This window comes from Muntiacus reevesi, chromosome 10 (assembly GCF_963930625.1).
Source record: "Muntiacus reevesi chromosome 10, mMunRee1.1, whole genome shotgun sequence".
Classification (NCBI taxonomy): domain Eukaryota; kingdom Metazoa; phylum Chordata; class Mammalia; order Artiodactyla; family Cervidae; genus Muntiacus; species Muntiacus reevesi.
In genome coordinates this window covers 56,290,815-56,318,806 of record NC_089258.1, presented here as the reverse complement: position 1 = coordinate 56,318,806, position 27,992 = coordinate 56,290,815, and the positions used below count along the sequence as shown (strand labels likewise).

Below are 27,992 nucleotides of genomic sequence, written 5' to 3'. Positions count from 1 at the left end.
AACAAAATCTGTTTTTACTGAGAAGTACGATAAACTCTAGTAGCTATTACGTCAAATGACTGAACAGAAGAAATATGAAAAGCCTCACTTGTTTCTAAGTTGCTTCATTTTCTATTTTGTTTTTAAATGACAAAGGGTCTGTTTGTACCCAGAGTCACTAACTTGATACAAATGGATTTTCTCACATTTGTTAAGGGGAAGAGAACTTCTCCCATGTGATCTCCAAGTGTCTCAATATACCACCTATTACTATCAATACTTATCTTTGGAAAGGAAATTGATAAGCTACTTCCAATCTCCCCCAGAAAGATGTGTATATAAGAATGCACCTACTCTCCCAGTGTTCATTGGAGGAGTTTGTTTAATAATTATCAGATCCTTCCATGAGCCCCAACCCCTTTTATTATATGTATTGGACAATAATTAAAACAAAGAATAAATAACCACTTCCATCCTTGGACAAAACTATATAACATCCAACCCTGCAGCCCCATGAGAATCTAGCAAGGTGCTCTGCTTGAGGAAGGGGAGATTCCATGAAATGCTGAATGAATCACATAGCTCTTCTTCCCCCACCTTTGGGTTTTCTTTTCTCAACAGTAAGCTAATGTGAAATCTACATAGACCTCCAATCAGCCTGAAAGAGCTGATCCTTCAGTATCCCCTTAGGACCAGCTTGCCATGTGCAGAGCAAGAAATGAAACAAGAGAATCAAAGAAAATGAAAAGCTTCTTCCTCAAGCCCTCAAAAATACCTTGCAAAACTGGCAATAGCAGAGAAGTTCTTTAGCAAAGAAGGAAACGGTGATCATAATGATGCTATAGCACGAGAGATAAGAATGGACTCCATGGGAATACGCCTGAAAGTATTAAGAGTCTTGCAGGTCTGTTGAAGAAATGACCGCCACTGCCCCCCTCCAGCCTCACACTTGGTATCAGTACTGATTCCTGAAGAGAGGCAAAAAGAAAAGAGGGGGAACCATTCACAGTGGAATGAAGACATTCAAACCTCAAACATATGAAACTTGAGATTATCTGAACACCCAGAGCAGACATGGGTTTATGGACAGACATGTTTTGAGGTTACATTTGGATTCAGCTGTATTTCAAAATTTACTGCCACCAGCCTGAAGAATAAAGCAACCACAGGAGTGATTGACTTCAATTACTGAAGCATAAACTGTAGTTGTCACTTCCTTTACAAATTTGGTTTTTCATGACCGGGAAAATCAAGGGAGCCTTATTGCCAAAACAGTACATCCTTATGTCACCAGATTTTGCAATAAAAAAAAAGATGGTTATTTTATTTAGGTTTTCTACTCATGGAAGTGCGGTCACAAGACATTTTTAAAGCATGAAATACTGGGCCTAGGTTTAAAAAAAAAAAAAAAACAACTTGCTGTTTTAGGAGGTAGTAGAGGTAGTAGAGTTACACTTTAAGTACCAACTGTAAGCTTAAAGCAATCTTCCCAGGATTTAGAATGGTCTGGTACAGGATGTGTTTTCAAATATAATCTCTGTTCTTCCATGACATTTTGTTTCCAAGAAAATGAATTCATTCAGAATGAAAACCAAATCAAACAAAATTGGTGTCTTAAATATCGCTACATAGAAGTGGTCAATAGAAAGAAGAAAACAACGAGAAAAGTCTCCAGTCCTCCTCCTTCAGCATTTCGAGGATTTTATCCCTGGGCTCCCAAGACACACAAGCAAAGCCATTCCGCTGCATTTCCAAAGGAAACTAACTGGCGCCTTCAGAAAGGCTTCTATGCGTTTTAAGACGAAACCCTTTCTGAAGCCTTCATCCTCATTTACCGTCTTGTTTGTCCTTCCTGTCTGGCATGCAAACACATGATACTGCCTGCATTCTTCCCATACAACCTAATTCAAAGCAACATATGTTAAATGCACGCAGAATCATGTGAGCATTCAATCCGCATACACACCATTACCCCACCGAATGCATTCAATGAGCCGCGACACAGCTCCCTGCGTGCAAGCAAGCCGACCAGCCTAACTGCAACCTCTCCCCTGATTCAAACCATCCAAAACTGTGCGTGGAACCTGTTCCCTTGTAAGAAAGAGGGGCTGTTTAAATACCCGGTAGGATATAATAACTGGCCACCGAGCGGGAGCGAGCCAGCCCGGTACTGAGGGCAACCGCGGACGCCGGCTCTTCCACGAGCCCAGGGAGGCTGGGCGCCCAGGCTGGCGGTCATTTATCTGTGCAGCCAAAACGCCCGGCGCGTCCCTCTCCCAGATTTTACCTAACTAACAGCTCTCCAACCCCATATTGAGAGGGCCTGCTGTGGATCTTGCGGAGGTACAAAATGGTGGATGGGAGCTAATTTTTTTTTTTTTTTCCCTGCGTTCCCTATAACTTATCGCATCCATCACCGCGCGTCCCCTCCCGGGGAAGGACCCGAGCACACCCCGCGGTCCCGGCCCGCGGGGGCAGAAACGCGGTTACCAACCTGATGTCATGTAGCCCCGCGAAGCCTGGGGCGCGAAGGCCGCGGGGAAGCGCTTGTGCAGGCGGTAGTCCTTTTCGCTGCGGGACCTCATGCGGTCCGAGGCCCGGTCCGAGAAATCCGAGCTAGGCCAGGCGCGCCGCAAGGTTGTGCTCCGGGTCTTCTTCATGGTGGAGAGGGCGACCCGCCGCCCCCGATCCTCCGGGCCTCAGCGCCGGGGCGCAGCGCGCGGCTTCATCCGTCTACGGCGGGCACGACCCGGGCGGACTCTGCGCGCATTTTCCCAGCCCCTCCTCGTCGGCGTCTACACCGCCAGCGGCGGGTCCGGCCCTCCCCACGCCCCCACACCCCCCCACGGCGAAGGCTCCGATTTTACACACGTCCCACAATGCATTACACTTCATTTGCAATCCGCCCGGCTTATAGCTTCCAGATTCCTGTGGGGGGGAAAGGCACGTTAGGAGCCTCCCCGGCCAGGAGGAGGCGGGGAGCGGGGCGGGCGGGGTGGGGGCGCCGAGACTTGCAGCGTGGAAGCAATGGGAGCGCAGACAATGGCCCGATTCAGCGCTGGAGTGCTTAGCCAACTGTGAGCCCCCGGCACAAAAGCCCCAAACAAATGAGGAAGCCTGGGCCTCCGGGGCTGACCCGGGATCGGGCGCCCGGGAAGCCGGAGGGGGCGGCGGCAGACCCTCTCGGCACCCGGCGACTCAGAGCGAGGCGTGGGGATGACAGCGTCCAAGTCGTGTCCCCCTGGGCCTACCGGCCGCGCGGCCCGCAGTCCCTGGCGCGGGCTGGCTCTGCCTCCCCTGCAGTCCTCGGGAGGCAGTCTTCATTCCAGAGGCTCGGGTCGGGGGGTGGGGGGCGCGCGTGCCCACGGTCCGGGGCAGGCTCTGCAGTCAGCAGCTGCGCCAGGCCGGCTCCTGCCGAATCCACGAAGAGCCCGAGTCGTCCTCGCGACTGCAGCGCCTCGTCGGTCTTCCTCCTTCCTTCCGAGGCTCGGGGTGGTGTGCGTGCGTGTGTGCGTGTGTGTGAGTGTGCGCGCGCGCGCCGACACGCATGTGCCCCCCCTACACATGCATGCTCCTACTTACTGGCCGCGGCGGCGACGGGAGCCATGGCTGCCAAGGATGCGGCATCTGCCGGACGACACCCCGCACGGCCGCACCGCGGCTCGGCGAGCGCGAGCGCGCAGAAAGGCTATCGATGCACAGGGAGCCGGGAAGCTGCCCGGCCTCCTGCTAATCGCCGAGCTGTATTAAGTTAAGAGCACCGATCCTGTCTGGCTTCTCATTTTCCATGCAAAACACCCGGCGGCGGCGGCGGCGCTGGGACCTCGGCTGGTGCCCCAGCCCGGAGTCAGCGCCTGGATATTTACATTTTTTTGAGGGTTAGCGCCTCCCCCTCGCAGAAAGGAAGAGAAACCGGTTGGTGGGAACGGGGCGATCCGCGGTGCCCTGCCTGGCCCCCACCTGCACCAACCCCGAAGGCAGCTAGAGCCGGGGGAAGGGGGCGCCAACCCGGAGCGTCTCCGACCGCCGCCAGCGCCCGGGCACCTGGTTCCACGCCGCCGGGAGAGCGCGGCGGAGGCGGCTCCGACTCGTCCTCTCTCTCCCTCGAGGCCCCGGGGTCAGTCACTCCCAGCCCGACAGCCTGCATTCAGGTCCACAGCCCCTCTGCAGGCTCAGCTCTGCACAGCTGTTTCTGGTCCAGCCAACCAATCGCTCAAGGACAACAGCGCGCGCGGCGCGGGCCGGGAGGAGGGGGCTACGCGCCGCCCGGGCCGGGGCGCGGGGCGCGGGGCCCGGGGCGCGGGGGTCACGCCGAGTCGCAGGCGCGCGGCCACATTGCGGCGAACGCCGACCGCGCGGAGCTGCAGCCGTTTCCCCAGCAACCCTGACCTTCTCCTTCGGGTTTCCAAAAAACGCCTAGGTGTTGTAAACAACAAAAATAAAGCCGATTTTTCTTAAGCCTTTGCGCCTTTTCCCGTGAGTGCCGGTGCAACGTTCAAAATAGTATTTTATGCTGTTTTTTCATCTTCGCAGGTGCCAAGGTACAGAGACGGGGATATGAAATCATTATGAGGCCATGATCCGGCTAATACCGCAAAAAAAAAACAGCCCCTCCCCCGCAAAGAAAAAAAAAAGCCACCAAGTCCTAAATGGTTAAGATTCAGGAGTCTTAGCACAATTTGGTGCTTTTCCAAGACATTAATTTTGGGGTGGGGTGGGGGAGGCGGGCAAGGTTCTTGGAGAACCACACAGAAGGGGGCGGAGCTTACGCCACAAACATGATAGAATCTAGAACTTCCATTCAATATCTCCCGACTGCCCTCTGTAACCTGGGGCCAGGGTTACTCATATGCCTCTCTCGGGAAACCAGGGTAAACAAACAAATAAAAATCACTAAGCAGCCTATAGAACGTGTATTTACACTAATCAAGATATATTACCAACCCTATACCAATTAGCTAATGTTCAGTGACATTTTTTAAAAGTTAGAAAAGGACAGTTCCCCAAAAGGCATGCTAAAATGTCTTCTTTACTGTAAGAGGACAACTAAGAACAGAAAGCCTCCAGCTTTAGAAGCTATAGAATAAATGTGTAAAGAACCATAAAGGTAATAAAAATAATTGTATTAATGGATGCATGAGATACTGACATTTAGATATCTCAATCCAATTCAACAAACAATTACTCTACCTCCCATGAGCCAAAAGTGGTTCTATGAATGATTATAATAGTTGTGACTGAAGGCTAGTGGTGATTGTTGTGACAGCTGTGAGCTTCCCAAGTGGCTCAGTGGTAAAGAATCTTCCTGACAGTACAGGAGATGCAGGAGACCTGGGTTAGATCCCTGGGTTGGGAGGGTTCCCTGGAGGAGGAAATGGCAACCCACTCCAGTATTCTTGCCTGGGAAATCCCATGGACAGAGGAGCCTGGTGGGCCGGAGTCCATGGGGTCACGATTGTGTGGCTGAGCACACACACACACATAGCAACTGTGATACTTATTCATTCAACAAATTATTATTGACTATCTAGTATATGCTGTGATGGGTGCTGGGCAAACAGAACACCACACATGGCCTCATGTAACTTAAGGACTAAGCAAATAAATACACAGATTGTGTTGAGGTCTACAAAGAAGAATCACCTCTGAGAAAATGACGGTTAACCTGAGACCTGCTGGATGTGGAGTCATCCAAGCAAACAGTGGGGAGAATGATGTTTCAGAAAGTGGGAACAGTGCATGCAAAGGCCCTGAGGTAGGAAAGAATCTCGATTTCAGTGGGAAGACGTGAAAGAAGGCCAGTGTGGCTGGAACTGGAGCATAAGAGGAAGGCACATGATGAGATCATGGATGAAGCCAAGAGCCCGATCATGCAAGAACTTGCAGGGCATGTTAAAGGTTTTGTATTCTATTGTAGTTAAGTGAGCCAATGAAGGGTTTTAAGCAAAGAAGCAATGGTAATTTTAGAATTTCTATATAAAGAGGGCTTAGAGGGGAGAATTTGTTTAGGCAAGGGGGTCATCCAGGGCTTTTCTGGGGGGGGTTGATTTGAATTTGAATCACACTTGACCTAAAACTGAAACACTGATTCATTGTTGATATGAAGGAATGAGGGTGGGTTGATAGGTATTTTGGGAGGAGAGTTACAGTTCCACTCAGCCACCTCTGAATGCCGGCCTTTGCAGAGCAGTGATATCACCCAGTGTCCATACTCAACAGAATGTTCTCGGAGCCAAAGCCAAATAGCCAGACACAGAAGAACCAGGCAGTAAATAGGGTGGGTTAGCTGAATCAAATCAGTAAAGCAGGAGAGATTGGGGCTGTTAAGAAACTATCCATCCAAAGTAAGTGGCAACATCAAAAGAAGTTATGAAGGTAAGACTTGAATCTAGCAAACAACATCTGGTGAAACGAAAACCACGTAAAGGTGGAGTCCCATTACTAGAAGTGAAGTCGCTCAGTCGTGTCAGACTCTTTGCGACCCCATGGACTGTAGCCTACCACGCTCCTCTGTCCATGGGATTTTCCAGGCAAGAGTACTGGAGTGGGTTGCCATTTCCTTCTCCAAAGGATCTTCCCAACCTAGGGGTTGAAACCGGGTCTCCTGCATTGTAGGCAGACGCTTTGCCGTCTGAGCCACAAGGGAAGTCCTCCCATTACTAGAGCCACTGTTAAAATCAGACTTGATGTGTCCATCCGTCCTGTGGAACGATTCACTCTGGTCATACATAACTTCTAGGTCCCTAGTCCTAGTTTCAAATCTCTCAGCCTACTTGAGACAATCAAGTATCCAGGTCACGACCTGTTCATTTAGTAAGCTCAACTGTGTAATCCCAGTTGTTGCCAGTAGGATGGCTTAGAATTAAATAGAGAAATGATACAGCAAATCACTTTCATAGTATTTGTAATTTTTTAATCAGGCTTAAGAATCATTTGTACCTTTGGTATTTACATATTGGATAGATTAGTCACACTAATTAGACAAACATTTGCTTTGTGATTCTAATTCAAATGTATACAGTTGGCCCTGGAATAACCGAGTTAATTCAAGTATAATTTATAGCTGCCATCCCACCCATAGTTCTCGGATTTAAAAACCATGGACAGACCATGTAGTATTTACTATTGAAAAATATCCACTTATAAGTGGGCCTGGGTGTTCAAACCTGTGTTGTTCAAGGGCCAACTCAGATTTTAGACTTGTAAGTGGAAGTTGAAAGTTAGAATTTTGACTTTGATGTGCTCCTCATTTAAAACTTCGGTTTATTAGATTTACAAGAGGTGAATGAATTTAATAGTTACACGTATGTAAACTCTATGAAGGCAAGGGATACTTTTGCTTTATTCACTGCAGTTCATTGTTCTGCTTTGTTCATAGCTGTGTCCAATGGCTCACAGTAACTGGCTCAGACGTGATGACTAAGGAAGCCTGATTATGTACGTTGAAAGATTTGTGTTTGAAGTCTTTCATAACTGTGTTTTAATTATTGAATAAAGGGACTTTAGTCTTTACTTTGAGTTGATCAAGTGTTTTTCAAAGGCCCACGGAGAGTTACAGTTTTTATTTGATCATCTTTAAAATACCAAACGTACAAACAAATAATGTTGAATTTAAAAACTGAAGGAAATTTTGGTTTTCCAAGTTATACCTCTATAAGGAAAATCTGATATTTTGAATCTGTATCTCTAGTACACTGAACATTCATTGAAGACCTAAATAACTATAAGTGATCTTTGCTGTACACAAAAAGTCCCCCTTTGGTATGGTAAGAGAGTTAAGTCTGCAGAAATGACACAGGTGCTTACATATTTATGTACGCTGTGATATATGCATCGAACTGTGTGATTAAAATATCTATTAAATAAAAATCTGAATTCTGGGGACTTCCCTGGTGGCCCAGCGGCTAGTCTCTGCTTCCCTGATCAGGAAACCAGATTCCCACATGCCACAGCTAAGAGTTCACAGGCCACAGCTAGGACACAGCACAGCCAAACAAATAAATAATATTTTTAAAAAATCAGAATTCTGAGTCTGATAGTCATTCATCTTTCTGCTCCTTCCTGAAATATAATTTGAAAAAGATATTAACAGCTTAATCTGACAAACGTGCTTAGTTAAAAGATACATACACATATACACCTTAAAATCGGGCACTTGTATGGCTCGGGTTATGAACCCAAATGGAATATGGAAAACAGCGTGTCCCAGGAGACTGAGGCTTTTTCAGAAGTTTTTGAGCTGGAAGACTGGGGGAATTTCTTACACTGAGCATTCAATGTGCTCAGCCGCTCAAGTCGTGTCCAGCTCTTTGTGACCCCATGAATGGTAGCCCACCAGGCTCCACTGTCCATGGGATTTTTCAGGCAAAAATACTAGAGTAGGTTGCCAATTCCTTCTCCAGGGGATCTTCCTGACCCAAGGATTGAACCCACGTCTCCTTCATTGGCAAGTGGATTCTTTACCAATGTGCCACTTGGGAAGCCCACGTGATATGTCTGCATTCATATGTATGTATGTGTGTATGTATGCACATTCATATGACCTGGGATATTCTGGCTTCCAAAAACAGCTAATAAGCTGGACTACCACGGATCACAATAAACTGTGGGAAATTCTGAAAGAGATGGAAGTACCAGATCACCTGACCTGCCTCTTGAGAAACCTGTATGCAGGTTAGGAAGCAACAGTTAGAAGTGGACATGGAACAACAGACTGGTTCCAAATAGGAAAAGGAGTACATCAAGGCTGTATATTGTCACCCTTCTAATTTAACTCATATGCAGAGTACATCATGAGAAACGCTGGGCTGGAAGAAGCACAAGCTGGAATCAAGATTGCCAGGAGAAATATCAATAACCTCAGATATGCAGATGACACCACCCTTATGGCAGAAAGTGAAGAAGAACTAAAGAGCCTCTTGATGAAAGTGAAAGAGGAGAGTGAAAAAGTTGGCTTAAAGCTCACATTCAGAAAACTAAGATTATGGCATCTGGTCTCGTCACTTCATGGCAAATAGATGGGGAAACAGTGGAAACAGTGTCAGACTTTAATTTGGGGGGCTCCAAAATCACAGCAGGTGGTTATTGTAGCCATGAAATTAAAAGACGCTTACTGCTTGGAAGGAAAGTTATGACCAACCTAGATAGCATATTAAAAAGCAGAGACATTACTTTGTCAACAAAGATCCGTCTAGTCAAGGCTATGGTTTTTCCAGTAGTCATGTATGGATGTGAGAGTTGGACTATAAAGAAAGCTGAGTGCTGAAGAATTGATGCTTTTGAACTGTGGTGTTGGAAAAGACTCTTGAAAGTCCCTTGGACTGAAAGGAGATCTAACCAGTCCTAAAGGAGATCAGTCCTGGGTGTTCATTGGAAGGACTGATACTGAAGCTGAAACTCCAATACTTGGCCACCTGATGCGAAGAGCTGACTCATTTGAAAAGACCCTGATACTGGGAAAGATTGAGGGCAGGAGGAGAAGGGGACGACAGAGGATGAGATGGTTGGATGGCATCACCGACGCAATGGACATGAGTTTGGGTAAGCTCTGGAAGTTGGTGATGGACAGGGAGGCCTGGCATGCTGCAGTTCATTGGGTCGCAAAGAGTCAGACACGACTGAGCGACTCAACTGAACTGAACCATGTATTTGCTAGATACACTTTGTCCTCCTTCACCCAGACCCCAAACTGCTAGCTTCAATGTTATCAGAAAGTTGAGCATTTATTATCTTTCTTAGAAGATGCTCTTTTCCTATGCGGACCACCTGTATGGTTGCCAGCAAGTAATCACTGCCAGCAGTGTAATCACTGTAGACTAAAGCCTGCCATTCCTGTGTCCACGGGATTTTCCAGACAAGAATACTGGAGCGGGTTGCCATCTCCCACTCCAGGGTATCTTCCTGGACCAGGGATCAAACCCGCATCTCTTGCGTCTCCTGCAATGGCAGGTGGATTCTTTACCACTGAGCCTCCAGGGAAGCCTCTTTTCTTCTATAGAAGAAAACAAGGCTTTACTTGTTTAGAAGTAAACCTCTACAGAAGTAAACAAGGCTAAAAAGAACCCTAAGTTCAGAAGATGTGTTAAAGCTACAACATGCCTGCTGGACTTCTCAGAGCCTTTCATGTGCAAACACCCCTTGTAAAGCTACCAAAAAAAAAAAAAAAAGGCCAAATTGCTCATCAAGCTCCAACCATAGGACCACTTGTTGCTGGAGCACATTTTGGCAAACAGATCTAGATAGGTGGTGGGAGGTGATAAATCCATGGGGTAAAACACATCTAGGAGAAGTCCTAAGAATGATGAGACTGCATATATAAATTTCAGTCTTCCCATTCTTATCAAAATCTAAGCTGAATTTCTCTTAGTCTCTCCACTTAGGTACATCATCACCTATAACCCACTTCCAACAGGGCTATTTTGAATCACGGTGCCCAGTTAATTCTAGTCCCAAAGAAAGCAGTTGTTTGGGGATGCAAGAACTCACCAAGGAGAAGTAAACTCAAGAGGGGCCTGAGTCTTTCGGAGGACAGGGGTTGGAATAGGTTGGCAGGATCCCAGCAACCATCTCCAGGTCAGACTAATCACAGTCAGAGTAACAGAGGGCAGTGAGGTGTGGTGATGCCAAGGAGACATGTCTTTGTTGGGGGCCTGGGGAAAGTCAGTCTTTGAGTTCTATTTGTTTCCATTGTGATGGTAATAATCTCTCTCTTAAAGGGAAGATATGAGGTAAACCTACAAAGGTACCCATTCACTGCTGGCAAGGAGAAGGCATCAAGAAAAAAACAGCCAATTTTATCATTACTCTTGATCACTAAGGGGGAAAGCATTTAAAAAACCTGAACTCCAATACTTTGGCCACCTGATGCAAAGAACTGACTCACCGGAAAAAACCCTGATGCTGGGAAAGATTGAAGGCAGGAGGAGAAGGGGACGAAAGAGGATGAGGTGGTTGGATGGCATCACCAACTCGATGGACATGAGTTTGAGTAAACTCTGGGAGTTGGTGATGGACAGGGAGGCCTGGTGTGCTGCAGGCCATGGGGTCACAAAGAGTCGGACATGACTGAGCGACTGAATTGATCTGAACTGAACCCTTTCTGGATTTTTTTGTTCATCTAGGAATCCTGCTCTGCATCAGATAACCAAACAAGCTGAATTTCAGGGGGAGACACAGCTGCCACCAGCAAATAACACAGAAACCGTGGGTGCTGTTGAGTTGGCTGGCTATAATACAGAAGATCCACAAACCAGGTTCAGAAAAGAGAAAGAAGATACCCAGGCACAGCAGGTAAAGAATCCTCCTGCCAATGCAGGAGACGCAGGAGATGCAGGTTCCATCCCTGGGTCGGGATAATCTCCTGGAGGAGGACATGGCAACACACTCCAGTGTTCCTGCCTGGAGAATCCCACGGACAGAGGAGGCTGGCGGGCTACAGTCTATGGGGCCACAAAGGAGTCGGATACAACTGAAGTGTGTCACGGCATGGCACAGTGTTCCTAGCAGAAGCCCAACAAATGCCTAAGAATTTGTAAAGTGGATTTAGGGTTATAGAGGAATATCATACATACTTTGTTTTCCCTCAGATCCACCATGTGTGTGTGTGTGAGTTGCTCAGTCATGTCCGACTCTTTGAGCCCAGTAGATTATGTCTGCATAGGATATTATTGACTTTCATAAGGTCTGAGGTCAGTGAGGCAAGATTTGTTATCATTATTAAAGATGAAAAAACGAAGACTTAATGGCAGTATGATTTGCCCCCAAGTCATACAGAGGTTGAAAAGTTCAAATTCCTCTCTTGAGATTCCCAATCCAGGATTTTTCCTGTCCCCATAATGATAAGTTTGGGCAGTTACTAGATTTGGGATTATTTGTTAATTGCTTTTGGTTAGTGAAGAGTTGACTCATTGGAAAAAGACCCTGATGCTGGGAAAGGTTGAAGGCGGGAGGAGAAGGGGATGACAGAGGATGAGATGGTTGGATGGCATCACCGACTCAATGGACATGAGTTTGAGTAAACTCCGGGAGTTGGTGATGGACAGGGAGGCCTGGCGTGCTGCGGTTCATGGGGTCGCAAAGAGTTGGACACGACTGAGCGACTGAACTGAACTGAATGAGTCCAAATGAAGTTCACAGAATTCTTTTTACTATCAGAATAGCCCTCCAATTTCTAATTTATTAGTACGTTTTACGAATATACGTTGGAGAAGGCAATGGCACCCCACTCCAGTACTCTTGCCTGGAAAATCCCATGGATGGAGAAGCCTGGTGGGCTGCCGTCTATGGGGTCGCACAGAGTCAGACACGACTGAAGCGACTTAGCAGCAGCAGTAGCAGGAATATACGTGCATGCAGAAGAGAAGACACATTTCTTCAGAAAACTCAAATGACTCCCTCGATTGGTTTATATAAACTATGCATGAGATTTATGTATTTATCACTTCTTTACCTTTATTAATTTTTACTGGAGTACAGTTGCTTTACAATGACACGTTAGTTTCTATGGTACAGCAAAGTGAATCAGCTATATGTATACATATACGCACTCTTTTTTGGATTTCCTTCCCTTTTAGGTCACCAAAGAGCTTTGTTCCTGCACTCCACTGTATGTGCATGAGATTTAGACTGAAATCCACACACCTCCTTCAGACTAATCAATCTTGAAAGTTTTCTTTCAATTCTGTTTGAAGGTCACCACAGACCAGCTTCCCAAGCCAAATGAAAAACCACACTATAACACAGATGGATTTTAAAGGATGAATCTTTTTTTCCAACAAATGAAATATAACTGGCTTAGATGAGAGGCTAAGTATGTCCTAAGTATGCAACAATTATGAGAACATCCAATTTGCTTTTACATGTCATGACAGACTATTACAATCACTACCACAACCTCAGCAACTAAAGGGGGAAAAAGTTTTGAGAAAGTGATTTTATGGACAAATGACCAAGTTTAAGAGCTTTCAGCAGTCCTCATGAAATCAGAACAAAAGCTTCCTCCAGCTGTGTACAGCTGCGGGCTTCTGGGAGGTGGCTCACAGCTCTAGGAAGGGAGAATGGAGAGGAGAGGCCTTCAATCATCTTGGAGGAATACAGTCTTCTCTACTCCCCACTTAGAATTTTGCTAAGGCAAGGACTCCAAAATCACTGTGGACAATGACTACAGACACAAAATTAAAAGACACTTGCTCCTTGGAAGAAAAACTGTGTCAAACTTGACAGCGTATTAAAAAGCAGAGACATTACTTTGCCAACAAAGGTCCGTCTAGTCAAAGCTATGGTTTTTCCTGTAGTCATGTATGCATGCGAGAGTTGGACCATAAAGAAGGCAGAGTGCCGAAGAACTGATGTTTCAAACTGTGGTGTTGGAGAAGACTCTTGAGAGTCCCTTGGACTGCAAGGAGATCAAACCAGACAATCCTAAAGGATATCAACCCTGAGTATTCATTGGAAGGACAGAGGCTGAAGCTCCAATACTTTGGTAACCTCATGTGAAGAGCTGACTCACCAGAAAAGACCCTGATGCTGGGAAAGACTGAAGGCAGGAAGAGAAGGGGACGACAGAGGATGAGATGGTTGGATGGTATCACTGAGGCAGTGGACATGAGTTTGAGCAAACTCTGGGAGATAGTGAAGGACAGGGAAGCCTGGGATGTTGCAGTCCATGGGGTCACTCAGACGTGACTGAATGACCAAACAACAACAAAGATTTCCCTGCAAGGATTTTGCTAAAGTGGATCAGTTTAGGAGCTAAACGTGAATGCTCTGGAGCACATCGGTCAGCGTCTGAATCCCAGCAGCTCCACCTCCCAGCTGAGCAACCTCAGACATGCCCTGTCAACAGCTCTTCCTCTGGAGCATGGGGGGAAACCTAAGTGCCAATTTAACGGGGCTGTTCTGAGGATTACATGATGTATGCGCATGGCAATCAGTTGGCGCTCAGTAAATGTTAATTTAATTCATTCTAATTAACACCCTCTACCAGGTCCAGGGCCGAACACACACCCACATCTTCTGACGGCACATCACGTACTGCAGCCCTGGAAAGCTCAGAAAGTTCTCTACTGTGCCATGTTAAATCATCTAGGTCTTCTCTGTCTCTCTTAGGGTCTTCTTTGATTCCTTCAGCGATATTTCAACAAGCATTCTTGAACTTGAAAAAAATCTAAGATAAATCACTACCTCCGTGTTCTCCCAAATAACACCAAGACCTGAGCATGATGCCACACACTCTCTACAAACATCACTGGCTCCCAGGTGATTGATGACCGATGCTTCGTTCCCGCCCTTCCTTCCTTCCTTCTCCCCTTCTTTCTTCCTCCTCCTCCTGCTTCTCTCCCCTCCCTCCCCTTCTCTCTTTCTTTTACGGTTTTAAATAATCAAACCCCGCTGCAACTTACCCTGTTTACCAGTTCCTTTGCTCGGTATGAACAGGCCAGTTCCCTTGGGGATGAGTTGCTAGAGGTACTGAAAGGTGAATGGAGCTGGATTTGTGTTTTATGAGACTGAAGAGCCAAGACATGCTATGAAATATTTCACCTGGAAATTTATAGTGATTTTCTTTCTTTTTTTTTTTTAAATCCGGAGACTTTTCAGAATATATGGTCTGCTACACTGCTGGAAATGGAATCAAGCAGGTCACTTTTTCTTTTGTCTCTAAACAGAGAGCATGTCTTAATAATTATAAAATCTGAGGTTTTCAACTGGAGGGGTGGAGGAGGAGGAGGAATCTAAAATTTGGGGGCAGGGGTGTCCTTATCCTACCAGATGGTAGTGGGGATTTCACTTCCGGTTCGGCAGAGCTGAAAGGAAGGAACTGGCACATCGTTATCAAAACTAGGAAGGCTGAAAGGAAGAGGCAGGAAAGGGGAGAGAAATTGACAGAGAAGATTATTCCTGGCATACGGATCTTGTGCAAAGGACCTGAAGTCATGAATGAATGCAAAGGAAGTGTGGGCAGAGAGAAGCAGAAGTGAGCTAGTGACCCTGGACTCAGGTCGAGCCCAGCAGGTGCCCCTGAAGCCCCCGTGTCAGTCCCAGCTGGGACCCCCCAGGGCCAAGGTCCTCTGATTCTAAGCTTGCTGCAATACTGGAAAAAAAGAAAGCCCACTTTCCACAAAGGCGCAGGCCCATCCAACTTTGCTAAACTCATGTTTTCATTTTTATTATTCGCTCCTTTGTAAGAATTAGTTTGCATCCGTTTGCTACAGCTGCCATAACAAAAAGCCACACGCTGAGCAGCTTCAGCCACAGAAACTCTCTCACAGCTCTGGAGAAGTGGCTTCTGGAGAAGCTCTGGAGCGTGGACAGGGTGGGCTCGTCCTCGGGGCTGGGAGGCCAGCTGCTGGCGGTGCGCTGGCCATCCTGGCCTTCCTTGGCTGCTGCTGCATCACCGGCAGCATCTTTATCATCTTTACCATCATCATCTTTACCCGGCGTTCCGCCATGTGTATCTCTGTGTTCAAATGTCACTGTTTTACAAGGACACCAATCACATGGGGTTAGGGGCCACTCTACCCGAGGATGACCTCATCTTAACTAATTGCATCAACAACAACTCTACCTCCAAATAAGGTCAAACTGGGAACTTCCTTGGCAGTCCAGTGGCTAAGACCCCGAGCTCCTAATGCAGGGGGCGCAGGTTCAATCCCTGGTTGGGGAACTGGATCCAGCATGCCACAACTAAGACCCTCTGTAGCCAAATAAATAACAAAAACACACAGTAATATTCTGAGGTCCCAGGGCTTAGAATATCAACACAGGAATGGGGTGCTGCATGCTAAGTCACTTCAGACATGTCTGACTCTTTGCGACCCAATGGACTGTAGGCAGCCAGGCTCCTCTGTCCATGGGATTCTCCAGGGAGAAAAAGTGGAGTGGGTTGCCATACCCTCCTCCAAGGGATCTTCCTGACCCAGGGATTGAACCCATGTCTTTTACGTCTCCTGCACTGGCAGGCGGCTTCTGTACCACTAGCGCCACCTGGGAAGCCCAAGGAATTGGGGGAGGGGACCCAATTCAACCTGGAACAATGTTATTGATGACTATCCTTCAGTTCAGTCTAGTTCAGTGGCTCAGTCTGTCCGACTCTGCAACCCCATGAATCACAGCACCCCAGGCCTCCCTGTCCATCACCAACTCCCAGAGTTTACTCAAACTCATGTCCATCGAGTCAATGAGGCCATCCAGCCATCTCATCCTCTGTCATCCCCTATCCTTGGACTCCTGCAAACTCCTAAACCAAAGTTGAATTCATTAAGAAAATAAATAAACCAGGCGAGATGGCCCAATAATGCTTCAAGAACTTCCTTGGCAGCTTATGAAAGCAAACCTTCCCTTTAGAGTAAATCTGTGCAGATCACTCAGGCCAGAAAGAAGCCAACTTGTTTTCCGAGCTTGAGAAGAAAGGAGCATTTGCCCCCACCCTCATCCGAAGCCTGGGGAGCCCACGGAACAAGGGGTCCAGCAGCCACCTCATGGCCACCTGCTTGATGGAAGGTTTAAGCACTTTCCAAAAGAAGGAAGTGGGAGAACGGGGCGGGGAAAAGCAGCCCTTGAGATGTTTAACTCTCATTAACAGGAGCAAGAATCTGTCTCGTCCCGGTGCAGACTGTCTGACCCTCTAGCTCCTTCCTTGCCAAGCCCCAAGGCCCCTAAATAAGCAAGTCAGAATAAGAAGTAACCACGGGGTTGGCACCGAGCAGGCAGGGGCGTGCATCCAGATCCCAATTAGGCTGCGCTGCCTCTGCCAGACCTCATGGGGGCCTCCAGGTCCAGGCTCCTTCAAGGCCAGGAGGAAGCCAACAGCACGGAGCCTCAGTGGACCTGGGACCCGGGAGGTACAATCAGAGGGCCGGGGGTGCAGAAGCTGGAGGCCGCCTGCCCAGGTGAATGCCCTGGGCCACTAACCATCCCCACTGTGTGACCACCCGAGTCTTGATTTTCTCAACTGGAAAATGGGGATGCTAGTAGAACTCTTAGGGCTGCTGTAAGATTCAAATCAACGAATCCACACGAACTTGCTTAGAGGATGCCTGCTATGGAGACGTCACTGCAAATGTTAGCTACTATTATCACTGCTTGGGGGGCATAGGCTAAGGGGGTGGAACTTGTTTGGAGCCTGGAATCCCCATTCTTTGAAAAATGAAGGTGTCTCACGTGGATGGACCTCGAGACTGTCACAGAGAGTGAAGCAAGAAAGAGAAGAACAAATACCGTGTAATAGTGCATATATGTGGAATCTAGGAAAGTGGTATAATGATCTTATTTGCAAAGCAGAAACAGACACAGACGTACAGAACAAATGTACGGATGCCGAGGGGATAAAGGAAGGCTGGGATGAATTGGGAAATTGAAATTGACATATACACACCACTATGGGTAAAATAGATCACTAATGAGAACCGACTGTATAGCACAGGGAACGCCACTCAATGCTAAACGGGAAGGAAATCCAAAAGAGAGGGGAAGTATGTAAATGTACGGCTGATTCACTTTGTTGGTACAGCAGAAATTAACATAACATTGCAAAACAGCTATCCTCCAAAAAAAAATTTAATTTAAAAATTAAGTTGTCTCAGAAATACAAGAAAAATGGAGCTCTCCAACACCCTATTTTTCTTCCATAGTGAAGGAGAATACACTCAGGTTTAAGATACTTGCCTTCATCTGCAGGTATTAGAAAGCTCCTGGATCTAACACTTATTAGATGCATCACCTCGACCAAAGTCCAAATATCTCTATGAAGCCATCGTTTCCTCCAAGGTAACATGGAGGAAGTGGCTTTCTCCTACTGTTGTGTGAAGAATAAATATGAAAAAGTACGTAGCACGCTCAGCAGAGTAACTGCACCACAACTACTGCAGCCAAACGAATAAATAAATTTTTTTCAATGCATTTTTAAAGGAAGATGTCCTACAAATCCCATGAGTTACACACGAAAAGGCTGAAAGAGCAGGACCCTGGGAGTGAGGGAGACACAGAGATGCTGCTCACCCACTGGGCTGGCGCATCTTTATCTTTTTACATCCTATTCTGATTCCAGAAGCTGCGGCGTCTCCTCTTCCTTCCTTGGCACCACGAACGCAGCAGAGACGAGGCAGCCAGCCCCACAAGGTACCACAGATGCGGGAGAATCACCGCATCTCAAGGCCAGGGTGGAGGACGCAAGCAGGAGGTAATCATCGCAGAAAGCAGGGCTGCGGAGAGCCCAGTGGTGCACCCGAGTCACAAAAACAGCTGCTCCGACTGCAGGATTTATCGGCGATGTAATCCTGCCCCCATCTCTTTTCTCCTGAAATACTTGTGCTTCCTAGACCAGCCAAAACCAACGGCAGGGAGACAAGGGAAAACCAGCGCACGACAGCAAACACTAGGAGAGATGAGGAGCAAGGACTTTGTGCAAATGTGGAAAGGTGGTAAGGGGATGGGAACGGGAGGGAAATTTTTAAGCCAATCACCAGGTGTGGCTGCGGCCCCCATAAGCACATGACATGGGTGTGTTTTGTCCGCGAAGTGAGTCTGACCGAGATCGGACGTCCAGCTCATTTCAGATCACACTTCCCTCTGCGGTTTGTTTTCGGGTGTGTGGCCGCAGGAACACAACACCAAGCATGCGACTGTGCTTTCTCGGCTAGTTTCTTTCTTTTCTCCCGGCTGGTTGATTCTCTAGCGCGTTGACTTTCATGACTGCTGCCTTCAGGAAGATCTTGCTGCCTGCTTCTCACCACCTAGGACCCAATTTTTCTAATCTTTCTCTAAGGAATAAAAAGTCTCCTGTAAACGTGTTCTCAGGTTTGCCAAATTGCCTAACTTTCTCAATACCGCAGACAAGCAATGAGGAGATTTCTTTCTTTGGGACTTCATATCCTGCAACTCAAATTCCACGCCTATCTGAGGGCGTTGAGATGGGACAGTCATTCAAAAGGTGCACTTGACTTCTGTCCCTGAAGACATTTAAAAGGAGGAAATGAGGGCTTCCCTGGTAGCTCAGTGGTGAAGAATTTGCTTCCCAATGCAGGAGAAATGGGTTCGATCCCTGCTCTGGGAAGATTCCACACGCCACCGAGCAACTAAGCTCAACATCTCCACAGCTACTGAGCCTGCACTCTAGAGCCTTTATTGTTATTGTTCAATCATCAGTCGTGTCCAACTCTTTGCGACCCCATGGACTGCAGCACGCCAGGCTTCCCTGTCCATCACCAACTCTCAGAGTCCACCCAAACTCATGCCCACTGAGTTGGTGATGCCATCCAACCATCTCAGCCTCTGTCATCCCCTTCTCCTCCTACCTTCAATCTTTCCCAGCATCAGATTCTTTTCCAATGAATCAGCTCTTCACATCATGTGGCCAAGGTATTGGAGCTCCAGCTTCAGCATCAATCCTTCCAATGAATATTCAGGGTTGAGTTCTCTTAGGATGGAATGATTTGATCTCCGTGCTGTCCAAGGGACTCTCAAGAGTCTTCTCCAGCACCACAGTTTGAAAGCATGAATTCTTCAGCACTCAGCCTTCTTTATAGTCCAACTCCCACATTCGCACATGACTACTGGAAAAACCATAGCGTTGACTCTATGGACCATTGTTGGCAAACTGATGTCTCTGCTTTTTAATACACTGTCTGCTCTAGCGCCTGGGAGCTGCAGCTACTGAAGCCCACACGCCCTAGAGCTCATGCTCCACGACAAAAGAAGCCACCACAATGAGACACCTGTGCACCAAAACTAGAGAGTAGTCAGTGCTCATCACTACCAGAGAAAAGCCCACAGCAACAGTGACCCAGCCCAGCCAAAATAAAAGAGTAAATACAATTATTTTTTTAAAAAGTAATAAATGAAGAAATGAGAAATGCATTATCAACCATTTCCTCCAAAGAATCAATTCATCTCCCCTAACTTGTAATGAACAGAGCCTGTCCCCAGCCAGAAAATATCTTATTATCCCATGCTAGGAAACTAGAACTCGAGGAGCTGAGGGTATTCACGTCTGCTGACGCAAAGGAAAAATCTGCTCTGAACCTGCCACCAAAAATAGCCACGACTTTCTCCCTTTCCGTGGTGACAAGTCTCTTTCATATCCTGATGCCTGATTTGAAGGGATACAAAGAGAACAGCTGCAATGTCTTTGGAAAATATCACATGAAAATTTACAGTTTAGGTAGCAAGGAGAATTAAAACACGGCAAACCTAAGTGAATAGTAAATTCCTTGCTGACTGTAAACTCGTGACATGTTTTTATCAGTGATACTGACAGTCATGTATAGCCCCTCTCTCTTTTCATTGACCTAAAACACCCACCATTCTTTTTTATTCATTTTATTCAAGTATGGTTGATTTCCAATGTTGTGTTAATTTCTACTGCATAGTAAAGTGATTCAGTTATACATGTATATATACATGCATTCTCATATTCTTTTCCATTATGGTTTATCACAAGATATTGGAATATCATTCCCTGTGCCATGCAGTAGGACCTTATTGTTTATCCATTCCATGGATAACAGTTTGCATCTGCTAACCCCAAACTCCCAATTCTTCCCTCTCTCATCTCAAACACCCACCATTCTTAACTGAGTTTGTTTCTCCTAGGAAAAACATATTTGAAAATAAAATGATCATACATTATTTATAACAGATTTTTTAAACAGACTATAGGATATTTGATAATACTATGGAATTACTGCTAATTTATTTCAGTTAATAGTAGTACTGTGGTTATCTTTTTACATGTCAATCTTTTGGAAATGCATACTGATCTATTTATGGATAAAATAATATGATGTCTGAGTTTACTTCAGAATAATATGGGGTGGGAGAGAAGGTAGGGATACAGATGAAACAAGATGAATCGTGAATTAGAAATGGTCAAACCTGGCTATTGGGCTTGTGTTTCTAGTCTCTCTACTTTTCTGCACATTAGAAATTGTGCAAAATAAAAGGGGAAAAGTAACCACTATATAAAGTGGTCTGTTTTTTTTTTATAAAGTGGTCTATGTTTTTTAACAATCTCCACCAATAACATGCATTCTTCAGAAAATGTTCCTCCTGAGTTTGGAGAGAGGTGAAAAATATCACTACATCCTATTCTGATATAAATGACCAAACCACTGGGGCAAGAATTAGGTAACTGGGGTTCTAGCCTGGGTTTTGATGACTCAGCTGGTTAAGAATCCACCTGCAAGACACTTCTCCAAAGAAGACATACAGATGGCTAACAAACACATGAAAAGATGCTCAACATCACTCATTATCAGAGAAATGCAAATCAAAACCACAATGAGGTACCATTACACGCCAGTCAGGATGGCTGCTATCCAAAAGTCTACAAGCAATAAGTGCTGGAGAGGGTGTGGAGAAAAGGGAACCCTCTTACACTGTTGGTGGGAATGCAAACTAGTACAGTCGCTATGGAGAACAGTGTGGAGATTCCTTAAAAAACTGGAATTAGAACTGCCATATGACTCAGCGATCCCACTCCTGGGCATACACACCGAGGAAACCAAATCTGAAAGAGACACGTGCACCCCAATGTTCATCGCAGCACTGTTTATAATAGCCAGGACATGGAAGCAACCTAGATGCCCATCAGTAGACGAATGGATAAGGAAGCTGTGGTACATATACACCATGGAATATTACTCAGCCGTTAAAAAGAATTCATTTGAATCAGTTCTAATGAGATGGATGAAGCCCATTATACAGAGTGAAGTAAGCTAGAAAGATAAAGACCAATACTGTATACTAACGCATATATATGGAATTTAGAAAGATGGTAACAATAACCCTATATGCAAAACAGAAAAAGAGACACAGAAGTACAAAACAGAATTTTGGACTCTGTGGGAGAAGGCGAGGGTGGGATGATCTGAGAGAACAGCATCAAAACATGTATATTATCTAGGGTGAAACAGATCACCAGCCCAGGCTGGATGCATGAGACAAGTGCTCGGGCCTGGTGCACTGGGAAGACCCAGAGGGATGGGATGGAGAGGGAGGCGGGAGGGGGGATCGGGATAGGGAATACATGTAACTCCATGGCTGATTCATGTCAATGTATGATAAAAACCACTACAATACTGTAAAGTAATTAGCCTCCAACTAATAAAAATAAATGGGAAAAAAAAAAAAAGGATCCACCTGCAATGCAGGAGAACTGGGTTCGATCTCTGGGTTGGGAAGATTCCCTGGAGAAGGGAACAGCGACCCACTCCAGTATTCTGGCCTGGAGAATTCCATGGACTGTATAGTCCATGGGTCACAAAGAGTTGGACATAACTGAGCGACTTTCACTTGCCACTCACTGGCTTTGTGACCTTAAAATAAGTCTTTTGACTTCTAGGGCTCTGTTGTTTCACTTCTAAAGCAAATGGGTTCAACCAGAAGTTTCCCAAGGTTTCCTCCAGCTATAAGATACTATGAAATATGAAGCCCACTTAAAAATAAGCAGCAAAATATGTCAGACAAGCAGTTTAAAGGGCAACTCAGGCATAGTAAATCCTAACAGCTGCTAAAACTCCATGGCACATTTGTCCAACTACAAGAACTACGCAGTCAACCTAAACGTTGGAAGAAAGATATTTTTCTGACACTGGCCAAAGTCTTGGCTTGGTTCTTCTTTATGCAGCCAGAATTGGGATGGAATGAAGTGACAGAATTTAACTGAATTAAGTTTTGCTGAACTCTAGAAATGGTCCAGGATTAACTGACCCACTGGGAAACAGGAAAGAGTTTTATGTCTGGGAAATGCCCTGTTTTCTCTTTTATGATTGCTAAAAAAAAAAAAAAAAACAAAGTGGGAACCCAGCACTCAGGAACCCATAAAGATGGATGTGAACGGAGAACAGCAAGCTCTATACACAGAAAAACCACACCAGGTCTGACATGGATCAAGGGAATGGAGTTTCATCTCAGAGATTCGGTTTTCCAAATTCCATTGGAAGTCCTTGTAAAGAGAGAACAGACTGGAATCTGTTTCAGAACAAACAATTCCACTGTAATTTTTCAGAACACTGAGTCGGGTATTTATGTACATTAGATCTACAGTCTTAATACCAGCCACTTACTCATACTTCTCAAATGGTGTAGTTAGTCATAAAGCATATTACAGAACGGTACTTTAGCTGGGGCTCTCATGACATGTAATTAATTCAGTTCTAGGTCAGTTTAAGGGCAAACCAGTCGAAACCGGTTATTTTAAAGTTGTTGGTTCAAAGTAACTTCCACTTCCCAAATGGAGATGCCTAAAGATGTCTCATCTATTAGAATTTTTTGGTCATTATTTGCCCATGTTACAGAGCTACAAGGTTGATGGCTCACAGGCCAGTGAGAGGATGAAATCAGATGGAAAATTTAAATTGTGGTATGAAATAGGTTTGAGTGGGGATGAGATTAAGATAATTAAACATAGAACAATTACTCTTTCTTTGCACTTATGACTAAACAGCATTTTACGTAGAGATTACATTGTTTTTATTGGGTTTTTAAGGCCCCCAGGTAGCAACACATGTTGAATTTTGGTTTTCAAAGATCAACACTTTGATTTAGTCATTTGAATGAACGTTTAAGATCTTAAAATGTGCCACGGGGATGTCCTTTCGATTCACTGACCAAGCCTTTTCTCATTCTCCATGATTTTGTTTAAGACTTCCTCTCCCTCTTGATGCCTGAACTTGTACTTTTTTCCTGGACAATCTCTGAGTTTATAGGTAACCTCAGCAGCTATTGGGGCTCACATAAAATAATTCACTTCAATCTCATTGAAGGCAGAAAGGATCTTAAAGAGGTAGGGACCACGCTACAATGTTATTTACAAAGTTTTCACCCTCATCCTTTCACCTGGTATGCAACCAATCAGACAAACCTAACTGCTATCTATCCAGTGGTCTAAATTTTAAATATCCAGCCTCTGTATTCCTTTGGAAATATTTCCTCCTGAGAGTCTGTACACAGATGGAAAAAAAATCACTAAATCCTATTCAGAAATATATTACCAAACAGTCAAAACTACTATCCTACAATGTTCTTTATCTGTCAGGGATAAGATGCTAAAATTTCACACTTTGGTTGTCCAAACTCTAAAATGAGAGGAAAATAGTAAAATAATGTTCAATCTTTCTGCTGTCTCTTTCACAATTTTTTCTAGGTCTTTTCTTCTGTATGTCTCATCTTCATAGGGATAAATACCAAATTAATCTGAACATTTCAGTCTTGTCTTTCCCATCTTCGTGGCATCCAAACATACTTTTCCTGGTATAGTTCATGTAGATGACAAAAATTACCCTTGTCTCTGAACAGGCCATGAAGTTATCTTTTGAAAATTCTGACAGTATCTTTCAATTCCTCTGCAAAATTAGCATGGTGTTTTATCCTCCACATCATGTCTCTTGGCTTGTTTGGATGGTTGTCTGGTTGGCTGGTTTATGCCTGAGTACTTCAGGTTAGAATCAAGTAGTCTGATAAGGGGCAAAGAAGACATTTAAAGCTGTCTGCTCCTACACACGCACTGTACGGTCAGGGAACTGAGGTACAGAACAAGTTTCCCAAGCCTGCGTAGCAAGTTGGCCACCCAACGTGGACAAAGCCCCAGTATCTGACTTCTGAATTCAGCACTGTCTGTACCATAACACACTATCACCTTTCCATATCTCTCATCTCCATCCTTCCAAGTACACCTTATCCTTCTTCTGTTTATCATCTGTTTATTATCTCATTCCCTAAGCCTCTGATGCAGCCAGCCACACACCTAAAACAGCTCCTGCTCACCCCTCTCTCAGCAGCAGCAAACCAACTATGCCACTTGGAACTCCTACAACTGTGCCTCATTAGTGTGGAATTAATGGGAACAGACTACTCTATATCCCAAGTGGCTCTAGTGGGAAAGAACCCGCCTGCCAATGCCGGGGACGCAAGAGACACAGGTTCCATCCCTGGATCAGGAAGATCCCCTGGAGGAGTAAATGGCAACCCACTGCAGTATTCTTGCCTGGAGAATCCCATGGACAGAGGAGCCTGACGGGCTATAGGGAGTGAGCAACTGAACATGTGTGTGGGTAGGTGGTCAGTGGAGGCGAGGCTGAGGCTGTCTGAGGTCACTGCAGCTAATTCATACCAACTCCCCCATACACACATATGCCCTTCAAACACTAATGACACATACAAGGTTATTTGGGAGAGACTCACGGCTTTCTTTTGTGGAAACAGGCTGTGAACACCTGAAATTGTCTGTTGTAAGTGCCAAGTCCTTTCATTACAGCAGCTATTTTTTCAATGACAGATACCATTGTGCAGATTTCATCACAGCTTACAGCTCCAAAAAAAACCTATCAATGAGTGAAGAACAATTCCAGTGAGTGGGGCTTTGGGGTTTTCATTGTAATTCTTTGGGGGAAAGAAAAACAAAGCAAAACCAAAAAAAAAAAGAAAGAAAATTTGGTTTACCCCTTACGGGCTATGCTTTGTGTTCCTAATCTCAATACAAAGGTTAGGATTAAAAGCACTGGCATTAAAATCGCCTGCAGTCCCTGCTTTGAAGTCTAATAATGACAATAGCTGAAATCTTTGGCAACTTTTGAGAAGGCAGAGTCCTCCGAAATCCTTTGAAATGTTAAATACTAAATTGAAGAAGTCGTTATAAAGGAAGATTTTTCATAAAAAGTGCACAATGAACATGCTTTTTAAATTCACACCCTTTCACTTTTCTTTCGACACCAAGACTGCATGTATGTTCCTGATTTTGCTGTTGTCTGCAATTCGAATTTCAAATCGAAATCAGGAACCAACTTCCGAGATTAAGAGCAGGAGACAACTGTTCAAACAGAACCATCAGTCTTTATAGGAGTATCAGATATTTCTTATTTTGGAGCTGCTCTCAGTTTTAATTGAGCAAACCCTCCATGGAAGATCTAAGAGAAAAACCTCTCCCAAAAGTAATTAGAAATTGTTTAAAGTCTCCGGCAAGGCCCGGCCTTGGCCAAGTTACAGGAAAGGAGCTTGAGCTGGACTGCTCTCTAGGTGAGAAGCCTGAGCTCTCCTGGGTGCAAACTGCAGTATTTCTGTGCTAGCAGGTGGCCTTGGAAGGCTTCCTAAGCTGCCTGGTGCTCAGTTCCCGGTTGTAAAACATCCACGTGATCATCCTCATGGCAAAATACTGTTGTCAGGATTTAATGGGATAAATTATGTGAAAGAGTTAAGCAAAGTGTGGCATCAGGTAGGCGCTTAGAATTCTTAATCGCGTTTAAAAACAACCACCACAAAAATCCTTTATCCTCAACCAGAAGCTCACAGCTTCCATGTATCCCACCCCAGGGCCCACAGGATACAAAACAACATCCCAACCACAGTGTTACAGGCCTGTTTCCTTCCTTCGTCCATAGTGACCTTCATGGATTTGAACCCATTCATTGCTTCCATCAATGAATTAATCTTAAGACTGCATTCGTGCTAATACTGACGACTGTTTATGTTTTCCCCCACTCCAAAACTATTTATCAGAACCTTCCCTGAAATGATATTCTACTCCATTGCTTCTCAAACTGTGATTTTGGACCCGTATTAAAATGCAGATGGGGTCTGATATTCTCCACTTCTCTGAAGCACCCAGCTGAGGCTGATGTGTTGGAACATGGACCACAGTTGGAACAGCATGGGGAACAGAAATCCAAGACCATAAGATTGTGACCTCAGAGAGAACTTAAGAGACTAGTATTTATCCCAAAGGTGGAAAACTGGTCAAATTCAGTTCACATATAAAGTTTTTTGCCCCATTTTTAATCCTTTAATATTTTTAAAAGTGGGAGCATTTTTACAGATTTACAGCATCCAAAAAAAACATTAGATAACCTAAAAAATTAATAAACAGAACCTCACGTAAATAGAGTTGGGAGACCAGAAGGGGGCGCTCTCACGTCCTGTGGTGACAGCAGAGCCGGCCAAGAAAAAGGAAGACTGCTCTTCTTTCCCAGCAAGGACCCAGCCAATGAAAAGCTAGGGGCCCTTTGTTTCCCGCAGGCCCCCAACTTCCGTTTCCCCTCTTTTATAAAAGCGTCCTCCTCTTGCTGTGTGGGGACTTCCCTGTGGCTCCCCGTGGTTGCCGACCCTGAGTTGCACTTGTGTGCTGACCCCAAATGACCCCATCTTCACTGGAGGGCATCTGGCCCTCTGTTGGTCTGGGGTCAACACTTGCATAGCCCAGGGCCTTTATTCCTGAATGGAGCTGAGCCGTGGCCCTCTGGATGGAGCCCACGCTCCAGGGTCCTTCCCCCACCCCCGCCCCGGCGACAGAGGCCAAACGTCAGTGGCTGTGCATCACGGCGTGAGTACCATTGGAAACTTCTCTCACGCTGAGATCGGGTCCTCCATTCCCAGGTCACAGTGGCATCCAGGGGGCCACGTATGTCAAGACCTTGACCCACCCCACTCATTCACAGCCGCCCGGATCGGCAGACAAGTGAGAGGGCGGGCCCAGCATTTAGGCCACGTGGCGTAGGCCGCCGGGCAGCGGTGGGGTGGGAGCAGGGCCCCCGCTGGGCAGGCTGCCCTCGGGGTGGCCTCCGTGCTGGTGGGGGTCTTTTAGCACCTCTCAAATCACTTCAGTTGGCAGCCTCTCCTCCTGTCCCCTCAGCTTAACTTGACTACCTACTTTCATTTTTAAAAACCTCCTCTCTGGTGGAGCTCCCTTTCCGGTGACTAACGCTGTAAACAAGGGAGGACTATTCGTCATCCGCTCACGGGTCAGAGCCAGCCAGGTAGGTGGCTGGGCCAAGGCGGGCACTGCCCCCGGAGGAAGTGATGCCCAGGCCCCCAGACCTGCCGCCCGCCCCCTGGAAGGCTCCCTTTGGGAGTCTGCCAAGAGCCTGGAGCCTGGTCAAGTCAGGGGTAACGGCTCAGACTGCTTGGAGTCTCCCCTTCAAGTTCAAATGACAGACAGGGTCTTAGTCAAAAAAGTCTGTCTGTCAGGGACAGCGTTCAGGTGTCTGCAAGAAACAGAACTTGGGTCACCAGGAGATCTGGACCGCCAG

The 27,992-nt window shown here is 45.9% G+C and overlaps 1 protein-coding gene across 8 annotated transcripts in view; it reads right to left on the bottom strand.

The window, feature by feature from the left end:
• STOX2 (storkhead box 2) overlaps positions 1-27,992 on the bottom strand; it is a 195,440-nt gene that overhangs the window by 101,567 nt on the left and 65,881 nt on the right. The window contains exon 1 of one of the 8 annotated variants that reach the window (XM_065947580.1): positions 2,474-2,644. The exons of the other annotated variants lie outside the window; for them this stretch is intronic. Within the exon in view, the coding sequence (XP_065803652.1) occupies positions 2,474-2,639 (166 nt within the window). The 5' untranslated portion in view covers positions 2,640-2,644. Of the gene's footprint in view, positions 1-2,473; positions 2,645-27,992 lie in introns of those variants that run through there. 8 annotated transcript variants of the gene reach the window in all.